The following is an 11,010-nucleotide window of genomic DNA, read 5'->3' as shown; positions in this document are numbered from 1 at the left end:
AATAGCGCAGGAAATCAAAAATCCAGCAAAGGGCTAAAATTAGAAGTTCATAAAAGTTCACGCGTCAACCAAGCACCAATGGAGAAAAAAACATTGAAGCGCGTAGATGAATCGAAGGGAAAGGGGGCAAATTGACTCACATCGGGACCTTGCATGGAGAGTGGAAAACAGAGATGACAAACGAAATCCAGCAAAACAAAGGTGAAAAAATAGCAGCTCATCCAAAAATCACACAACAAAGACGTATAGGGATCGATGAATCGAAGGGGGAAGGGACGAATCAACTCACATCGGGACCTCACCTGGAGAGCGGAAAAACAGAGGAAAAATGAAATCCAGCAAATCAGAAGCAAACCAGTAGTTCATCCAAAAAATCACACAACAAATAGATGAATCGAAGGGGGAAGGGCCGAATCGCCTCACCTCGAGACCTCCAGGTGAGCGCACCGGCAAGACAGACGAGACAGGAAGAGCAGCGGAATGGAACGAATTCATGCATGCAAATAACGGGAGAAAACAAAAATGGCGCGGTTCCCAAATGAAACAGGAGCTGCTGACTTGTGGGACCATAATGTCAGCAAGAAAAAAACAAACAAACCGGGTGGAGGAGAGAGCAGATCAGACGGACGATAATGGCCAAATCAACTAAACGGACGGTGCGAAAATCGAGTGATGGCCTCCGCCTGAAAGACTCGGGCAACGGATAGCTTTTCCCTATAAGTACGGAGCCACTGGGTGATAACGAAATAATTCCTTGATATCGTACGACGGCTAACATTAGTGCGGTAGTAGTGGTCGTTAGCAAGAGAGCACAAAAAAATTATCACCGCAATGCTTTCTTAAGGGAGAAGATCTCGGCTCCACGCAATAATGAAACTGATCCTCGTATTTTACTAAGCATCACGACGACCGCCCCCGACGTATAATACACGGGCGATGACGTGGCCCGATCGGTCGATCGAGATTTAATTGGCTCTAATTTCTTTCGGTACAAAAAACGGCGCAGCCATCAGCATGGATCACATTCGAATATTCGATAACATCTGTAGATATTTACCCCCAATTAAGCAGGTAAGCAACCATACTAATAATCGATATCTTTTGCCCGCCCAGTGACCCTTTTAGAGTCATTTTGATGCGCTGTTAGCCTCTGGCATTAGTTAACGCCCAAGATGGCATGCTCGGTGGTAACTCGTAATAATTTTAACTAAGAGTGATCCACCCTTCTCTCCCACCTCTCATCAATCTTCTTTCTAGCTTATCTACCGCTGCGTTAGTTGACATTGGAGTAGTATACCAAGCATGTAGAAGTGTCAACGATAGTGTCATCAAGAGTATGTCTTTTCCTGTCACTTTGCGGCGCTGTTAGCCTTTTACTACAGTAGTTAACACCAAAGATAACATATATGCTCGGCGGTTACTGATAACAGGTCGCTTTCCTGTCACTTTGCGGCGCTGCTAGCCTTTTACTACATTAGTTAACACCCAAGATAACATATATGCTCGGCGGTTACTGATAACAGGTATAGGAATAGTGTAATACTCCCTCCCTCCGTAAAAATATAGGTCGTTTTAATTTTTTTAACACATATTTTACTATGTATCTAGACATAACTTTATATTTAGGTACGTAGCAAAATCTATGCATCAATAAAAACTAAAACGATCTACATTTTGAAACGGAGGGTCATACGTAGAAATGTCGATGCAAGATAGCGTGTTCATCGAGACCAATCTGTTAGGATCATCGTGGAATATATTCTCATCTTTACGTGTTTTAGTGCGCACTTCGTTCCTGAATCGTGATCATCAGTTACGTTCGTGCAGAAAAGCGCGCCTGCTTATATTATTCTTCTTATAGTCCTCGTCGTCGTCTGTCTGTCTTCCGTCTTCACATGTAAGGCATGCGCTGCGCACATGTAGGTCAGTAGGTGCCTCTCTGCACAGACAGATCATCTAGCTAGTAATGAGTTCGTTGCAAGCGCCAACTAGTTAATCATTTATAAAAAACTTAAGCTAGCTAATGAGGAAACAAAAGAAAGAAAATGAGCAATGGATTCATATACTTGGACAAATAAAAGACGACGGCAAGCACTGATATCTAATCCCTTTAGGGCCATCAATACATCTTTACATACTGAGGTTAGTTGAGCATATGAACTATGAAGGGGCCGGTAGACAGGATAGTCCATTTGATCCTTTAACTTTTGCCTCAGCCTCAAATATGCTATATGCCTTGCAACTCTGAAACTTACGAATCGTCCCCAAATGAAAAGATCTTTTCATTTGGGTTCAATTCCGCCCCTGATCCTATATGGCGGAAATTGAACATTCTTCCTTGTGTTCAGTGTACCATAAAAAAAAGGTTTAATGGTCAACGGGAATGCACAAATAAACAAAAGCATAAAGCTTTTATTCATGGACACAAGATCAACAATCACTCATTTTCGCTGTGCTATTGTGAATTCTGGGTTGATCTTACATTTGAATTGGTATGGATGCTCGACTCCGTAGCATGCCAAGAACCTTACATGCATTCTTGGCTGGCATGCCACGTATGCACACATCAGAGCAGAGATGAGTTGATCGGCTACCCATCCTATGAGTAGATTTTTGTCACAATAATTTCATGGTGCATTATACTTTTCTACGCATAACAGAAATTACCAGAGAATGGGCAATTTATCATGATTTTTTATACGAATGATGCATAATAAACAACTCCAATGATGCTATACATGACCAATACAGAAAGTTTTTCACTGAATCAATGCTTAGTTCAAGAGTTTTTGACCGTAAGCTTTCTCAGATGCCATACATTTGCCAACAAAAAGACTAAAAGAGTAGCATATACAAAGTTATTTAGAGACAGTTGTACTCTACTGATATTTCAAATGTCATTCATCAGTGATTAAATGCTTTGCAAGTTAAAATATAAAACAATAAAAGAAAAAAAATCAGTGTGTCAAGTGAGCACTACCTATCGGGCTATCTTGGAGTGGAATTGAAGTGAATAGATGCAAGCACAAAACACGGAAGCTTGCCACGATTCAGCCCAAGAAAAATGTGAGCAACGTGCACATCAACACTACAGTAACCTCCGGTCCGTGTGCGCCATGGTCGTTGCTCCTTGGCGTGTTGCTGTCAGTGGGCCGACCACGCATCGGTCCACCGCCTTTACTTAGCTTTGTTGATCAAACGTACGCAACTCGCATCATCGCCAACATAAAGTAAATTAAGCGATCAAATCGCACATGAAAGAACAACACAAAGAAGCAAATTAAAAGCTGCATGATGTTAACTGCAGCTGGAGGCATCGTCAGAGACATAATTTTAATCCCCTTTGCCCTGATCTCCTGATCCCACCATGCCGCCGGGGATCCTCTAGGGATTAAGAAAATGATTCGGCTGGGACACGCGCCAGCACCGTGCTTAACAAGCAGATTAGGTGGACAATTAACAAGCATACCGCCCTAATGAACCCTAGCTATCATGCACCAAATCACTTGCTATTTGCCGGTGAAGGGTCACTGGAGTATAAGCATCCATACTGCGTGCATTTCAAATCAGTACTACTAGCTAGTGTAGCTCCATGTTAGTTTGCTGCTTTATTAATCTCCTGTTTTGACTTGTCTAGCATCACTAACTCATGTGTCCTAGCAGCTAATGACATGTAGCATCAAGGGGATCAATGTGGTGGGGAAGCAGGCACCACCTGTCTGAAATGCAGCATGCAAGTTCATTTGCCCCCACAAGAATGCAAAAAGATAAGAGAAAGGGATGTTTTGTGAGGCCAGGACAGCCTTAATCTGCTAGTGCTAGGGCACAACAACTGCTTTCAGATGGGCGATTAGTTGTCAACTGATGGCACAACGGGGCAACTAAAGGCAGTATCATCGATCAAAGTCCACCATGTTGTGCATACATCAAGCCTTTCCGAGTGGTGTTGATGGCTTCCCCTAATCATCATTGAAATGACAGGTAGCTTAAGTGGCGGCAACTTTTCAGAGAAAAGCTCACAGAAAAGTCCCAGAGTAGTTAAGTGAAACATGAATCTGTGGAGCATAATTAGAACTGCTCTGTTCATTGCCCTTATCAGAGAGCACTCATATGTGCATCAGTGCATGGAGTGCAAATTAAGTGGAAAACATTTAGCTGCCACCACTCAAAACTAAAGGCTCCACTAATACTAATGGAGATGTGTTGCAAAAATATTCTTTTGAATATTCCCTAAAGTTTTGGTAACTAACATAGCGAATCATGCAATTAGGGGGGGTTTAGAGTTGATATAACTTTGGATTGACGAGGTTAATTTTATCCCAGCAAACTTGATATAACATATGCTAATCTATGGCCTGATAACTATTCTTTGTCATTGATGTACGTTGGGCCTCCACCATCTGTGCTTTGTGTGCGACAAAAAGAAATTTACCTCTGACCTCGCTACGATCCCATCATATGAAAAGACACTCTCTATTATTTTTCATAATTTATAATTTTAAAATTAGCTATTTTATCAATCATATTTGGCATGGACACTATGGTTTAACCTAGATAGATAGATGATCAGAGCAAGCATTGTTGTCGATTGTTTTATTTTCCCAATTAATATGGTAATTTATACCCTACTTTACTTAATTTATTTATCCTGAAATACGCATGAGAGCTGCGCATCATTATATTGAGAAGGAATACATGAAATAATGTGGTTTTCTCGAATACTTTGTTCTATTTAGATAATGGGTAGAGCATTAGGACAAGTTTGAAAAATAGAGCGAAATGGAGACCAGTAGAGGCTCTTTGACAAATACTCCTACGTAACAAGTGCGTGCATATATATAATAGAATGGGAGCACACAAAATAGAGCAGTCCGGCGGTCCGATCTTTTGGGAGGTGACGAGTGGTTGGCTTCCAAGAAACCAGCAGCGGAACTAAACAAAATCAAAGCAAGCAGAGTGGTTCGCTAATCAAATTAACTATAATAGTAACAATCTGGTGAGCTAAGCCATACATAAGCCTAGCTATAAGGCAGCAGCCACCCAATGATTGTGATACGCTAATCACTGGTGGGCTCAGCCTCTCTCATCACATGCTGATCAACTTTTGCGATGGCGACTTGGTCTCTGCGGAAGACGTACGGGCGTGCATGACGCTGGGTGATTATTACTAGTAGTTAGCTCGCTAAAATGGATCGCATAGTCGCCAGGTCGTTTGATTTTGGCATGGCGCACGCGGGCGGTGCTAAACAATTCGCCGTCGCCGTCGTCGAGCCCCTCGTCTCGTCTCTTGTTTCTTGCTTGCTGCAGGTTCAGTTCTGATTTTAATTCTCGATTCAGAGCCACCACGTACAGCACAGGCTATACGGATTACAGAATGCATGGTCCCAGGCTCTTTTCTGGAGGATCGGAAAAGAACGGGGGAGGAGATCGGGGTTGGTTAGGGGAGCCCGATCCCCTTGCTGTGCCCATCTCCAACATCTCCCTGCGTCCATCCACCTGCAACAGTTGATGCCGTCGTGTCGATGCGAGCGCCATCGCAAGAAGAATGAGAGCAGCCTTACGTGTGTGCGTGGTCTCAGGCATTTCGCACAGGTGTGTGTCGGGGGAAGTGAGCATGGGTAAAGCTGCCATTGCTCAGCTTTTGCCCTGCAAATGCTGGCTCTCCACTACACAAGCCGGATTTGATATCTCCATATATACACTGTATTATATGGGTAGCTAAAGACTGTCAGACGGAAATGGTATAATCGTGAACCCTATCAGATTTACTTTTAGAACAACAAATTCAAATGCTAGAAATGGTGTTGCAACGCCTTCAAAAAAAAAAAAAGAAATGGTGTTGCAACGAAAACGGAGGACAGCAGATGGGCCTCATGGAGTAACCGGCTAACAGGCCCGAACAAACACAGGCTCAGCCCACAACAAGCAATGGTGGGCCGATTGAGCTTCTCTTCTTCCTTGGGCCTCGCATTCGTCCATGCTGGGCCCTCCTATCCTCCGTTTCCGTTGGGCTCTGGGCCACTTTACGGCCCGATCTAGTTATGAGAAAACAGTACAGATGAAGAAGAGCCCACACAGACTCACACCTATATTTATAAATTGTAATGGATGAAAAGAAAAACTATTGCTTGAAAGTCCGCACTCGCTCCTTCGAATGATCCAAGTAATAGCGTGATTTCTCGAAGAAACTAATTTCACGCTTCAATTTTGGCACACGGTTTTGACAAGAGCAAAGACAGCACGATAGCATCTATATACGTACACATTAGCCCGTTTTAAATTATAGTTCATTCATTTATTTTTTTATCCTATACGTCGAATTTGTCTAATATGTAACAAAAATATGTAAATAATATCTACAGCACAAAATAAATATACTAGTACCAAGAGATGTTTAATGATAGATTCGAGTTTTAAATTACAGATCAATAATAGACAAGTTTAACTTAGTACGAGCTATAATTTAATATACATGTAGTTTAACTTACGTCTTCCTCGCAGTCTAACCCTGACTCAGTGAACGAAAACAATTACTCTACCCAATAATAAATCTCTGTCTATTAAGATAACACATATATACTATAGTAGATTATACTTTGCTGCACATATATGTGTGCAGTGCTAGCTAATGAGTAATTAAAAGGTTCTTGGATCCGTGAACGGGTAGAATAATCCTGGAAGGGGTCATGGACAGATCGAGCCGCAGGTGCTGATGGGTCACAAACTGACAGGACCAGAGGTCGAACTGCTTCACGGTGATTAACTCCTGAAACACTATACTACCCTTAGGCAGATGCTAATATACATAATGGCAACTTGACATTAGGGTTAGGGTCAGTCTGATGGAAGGTTGGGTCATCCCGCACACACATGATGGATGGTGTTTCTTTCTCCAGAGTGAGCCAACAGAGATTATATATGCTCCATTTCATAATCAATTAATCCGCAATCACGTCAGCAAAGAACGGCGCCGGAAACCACCATACATGCATGTCGTCTGCTTCTTCTGCTTTGCCTTATGATTGCATTGGAGAGACTTTCAGATTCTTGAGATTTCTCGGCAGCATTCAACTTCTCACAAAGTCCAAACAATTTATATACGCTGTTCAGTTATGTCAAGGAACCAAAAAGACAAGGCTCACACGACCAATGCAAATTGGAATTAAAGCTAGCTACTTAATTCGTAGACAAGTAGTTCATCTCAAACCTATCTACGTGCGAAGAACACACCGGTTTCCGCCGATGATTGCATCTCTACTCTGAAGTGCTATGTAGTTTTTGTAATTGCATAATTGATCCCTGAGGTGAGCAAACAAGTTTTCATAAACTGCAACTCGCTGTTTCTGTACGTGTAGTATCATTGCTTCAGCAACCACAACCAAGAACGCATCACACACATGGATTAAATACGTTTGTTGTCACTGCTTGCTGACTTGGAAAGCAAAGAAAACAGCTGCAGTTCTCCACATACATACACTACTGTGCATGCATATTCTACAAACTTGCAAGAGTTGCACTGGAATTTTGCTTCCTATAACCACTTGTTTTTTAATTAGCAGGAGGTGATTGCACACATGATGACCACCATCTAAATTATATTCCAGGCCTAAAAATTCACGGTACGTGGTACTGTGGTAGCTCTCCTAATAGGAGATGACACAGAGAGCTACATGAGGAATCTCTTTTTCAACTAGTGTAATTTTGTTTGACAAAAGCTGAGCTCTGAGCTCAGAGTACTGTGTTCTTGCATTAGAAAATTAGGGCCGGGTGCTTAGCATTTGTAAACAGATGTGCTCATCTTACCTCACCAGGCATAACATATATTGATATTTCAACCATTTCATAGTTAATATAAAAATGGCATTATGACAAAACAAATGTTCAACTAATGCTACAGTTTTTTTTTTTGCAAGCAATAGCACTGTCAACTTTCCCTTGTTCATCAGTACATACTTCATGCATCGTGTATATATGATTATCTAAGTGGAGAATAGGATTATTATTTCATCATGTACAATTGCACTATGATTGAATAGCATAGCATGTATAATTTCATCAGTACATACTTCATGCTGATATATATAGCATTTTTTAATTTGCCCTTCCAGTAGAAAAAACAATATATTTAAAATCTGAAAAGAAGAGCACACTCATGTTTCAAAAAGAAAAAAAAAGGGGAGAGCACGCTTTACTTTAGAAATGCCAATAGCGCAATGTCGACATTGGATAGCTGAGAATAGCGTCGGCAGATGCATGGGTGAACCATGAATCTCAACGCATCAAGGATCAAAGACAAGTTGGGTACCATGAATTTTTTTTTGTTACTGTCCTAATCACTACATCAGGTGTTCTATTATTGACACCACGATCATCAATGACGTAAATCAATGTAGAGAAGCTACAGATCCGTCACAGTATACCGCCGCAAAGTGACCTAAGTGTAGGTAATAGTGAGATCACCTGAGGAGCCAAATGGTTATTAGAAAAATTGCCCGCATCGCAGTCGGTTGAGTACATTGTCACCACAAGCACAACCTTCATTCAATCTTATATTGCTTGCAGTGCTTTTGCCAAAATATGTGCAGGTGGTGATGATGGTTCTTATTATGCATCCATATCTTGATTTTTATTTGGTTGCATCAGTGAAAGACAGAAAGAGAATGCTTGAGCTTTCAGGATATTGACTTGCATCAGAAGTTTTAGCTGTGTCTTATGTATTTTCTTAGTCCGGCCGGTTGCTCAAATGTAGCGCATGGAGAGCATCTCAATTTCTTCAAGAGTTCACCCTGAAGTTTGCTACGGTGACAACTGACAAGCATTCAGGTGGAAATAAATGCACTCGAATATGTTAGCTATAGATAAAATGAACCATGTATACAGAATTTTGAGTTACTGGGGCAGTGGGGCAGGTTAGTGTATCCCTCATATGCGCTTACACAGGTTTCTTTCTAGAGAAACATAGGTCAACTTTCTTATAATCGCAGTATATATACGCAGAGAAAATACTAGCCACACAAAAGTAAATAGAAGACCTTTGATTTCGACGTCAAGTATCACAGATTCAACTCATGTGTTATGTATGTCACCAAAGATACTAAAAGGGGCAACTTGACATGGAGTCAGGATTACCAACTGAAGAAAGCCACAAGCTCTATATATCTTACTCAGATTAAATAATTACATCAAAGCCATTTGACCAGAGGGTTTTTTATCCATAATAACATGAAACCCAAGGTAAATCAGCTAGCTTTGGTAGCAATTAGGCCTCCAAATTAACCACCAAAAGCTGCATAGCATCTTAAAGACACCCCAAAACCTTCCATGCATGATCCTTGCATGCATTAGGCACCTGTACTACTGCTACAAAATGTGGATCTCTCCACAGAAAAGAAAAAAGAAAAAAAGGAAGATTCCCAAAAAAAAGAAAAAGAAAAAAAAGCTGCACCAGAAGTGGCAGAAGAATCATGGAGCTTTGGGGCATCTAGCTAGTAGCCAAGGCAGTCCACGGCCATGGTGCCAGTGTCCAGGAACTGATGGAACGTGATCCCGGCGGCGGCATTGTGGCCGCACTCCGCCTCCGCGTCGCAGCCGTCGTCGCAGGGCGGGTGGTTGAGGTCGAGCCACAGCCCGCGCTTGACGCCGTCGTCGTCGTGGATGATGGCGACGTCGGGCTTCTTGTCGACGACGATCGTCGTCGTCGCCGCCGGCGGCATGCCGCCCGTCATGGCGCGGTGGCGCCTCATGTGGCCGCCGAGGGCCTGGCCGATGGCGAACTCGAGGCCGCAGATGGAGCAGCCGTGCAGCTTCGGCTTGGCGAGCGAGGGGTCGCCGTCGCCGTCCAGCCGCGGCTTCTTGTGGCTGGCGCGGTGGCCGCCCAGCGCCTGAAACGACGGGAACGCGCGGTTGCACGTCTTGCAGACGAACACCCGCTCCGGCGCGCGGTCGCCGCGGCCGGCGGCGACCGGCAGCAGCGGCAGCGCCGGCTCCTGGCCGTGCGACATGAGCATCAGCACGCGAGCCATCTCGCTCTCCTGGACTGCAAACCTCTTCATCAACGGTTACACTTGTCAGCTAGTTCTTGCCGATGGATTAGCTGCTCGATCTCGATCGGAAACTAAGAAATCTGAATGAAGAAGAAGGTCATCAAGGAGCAGGTGTATTTATAGGCTGGGTTAGAAATGCGATCCATAAACAAATTGAACAATGGGTAGCAGTTAGTTCTATAAGGCTCAAGGGCTAAAATAAATCACAAGTTGGCCTTCAGAGTAGACGAAGAAACATTTGGCTTTTGCTTACTACTGACAGAGTTCTTTGTTTTTAATTTTTTTGCTGATTCGCAGTTCTGACAGCAGATGAGCTGCAGCAGTGGCGATGATTGGGCACAGGGGCAAGTGCAAACGGCGTCGAGTTTCGCCGAGTCGACGCCGTTCCTTGGCAGTTTAGATGCAGCGGCATGATTGATGCGTAGTGTAAAGACAATGCATGTGTACGTCCTTGGGCTGAGTTGAAGGGACGGAAGTTTCGGCCGTGGAATCAGAATTCAGAACTGGACTGATTCACTCACTCATCAGCGTGCTGACTTTTGCAGTTCATGAGGGCTTTGCAGATTCCGGTCAACGGTTCCTTCTCTGGAAACCTGTCTTTGTTCTCTAGAAACTTAAATATTTTTTCCTTTTAAATCTTTTGGGCAAGGTGCTCTTGACTTTTTTTCAGTTCAAGGATCTCTATTTCTTAAATAAGTTGCATTTCTAATCTGAATCAACATCCCATAAAACAGCAACCAAAAATATAACAAGCTAGTACTCAGAAAAGTCGGTTTGTACTATACAAGGCAAATGACAAATAGCGAGCCTTATCACCCATTTGAATTCTGATAGACTGCGTTATGATCTTTGTTGAGGTGAATGGGGACATGGGGTAAACTATCAACAAGAAAACTTCAGTTCTGATTTCAGAGAATAGAAACAATGAAGAGATGGTTCTTTTCTTCTGATTTCTGAAGGTCGTGTT

General features: G+C 42.9%; 1 protein-coding gene across 1 annotated transcript; it reads right to left on the bottom strand.

Moving 5' to 3' along the window:
• Positions 1-9,126: 9,126 nt before the first annotated feature.
• LOC101764019 (zinc finger protein ZAT12) lies at positions 9,127-10,679 on the bottom strand. Its single transcript, XM_004960443.2, has one exon. The coding sequence runs from the start codon at positions 10,050-10,052 to the stop codon at positions 9,486-9,488; it is 567 nt and encodes a 188-aa protein (XP_004960500.1). The 5' UTR covers positions 10,053-10,679; the 3' UTR covers positions 9,127-9,485.
• Between the last annotated feature and the right edge of the window lie 331 nt (positions 10,680-11,010).

The sequence above is a fragment of the Setaria italica genome, chromosome III (genome assembly GCF_000263155.2).
Source record: "Setaria italica strain Yugu1 chromosome III, Setaria_italica_v2.0, whole genome shotgun sequence".
In the NCBI taxonomy this organism is placed as follows: domain Eukaryota; kingdom Viridiplantae; phylum Streptophyta; class Magnoliopsida; order Poales; family Poaceae; genus Setaria; species Setaria italica.
The sequence above is the reverse complement of the archived record's forward strand: the minus strand, read 5'-3'. Positions and strand labels throughout refer to the sequence as shown.

Excerpts from the sequence above, each read along its gene's own strand:
- LOC101764019 (XM_004960443.2), bottom strand. The coding sequence starts at position 10,052 with ATGAAGAGGTTTGCAGTCCAGGAGAGCGAGATGGCTCGCGTGCTGATG.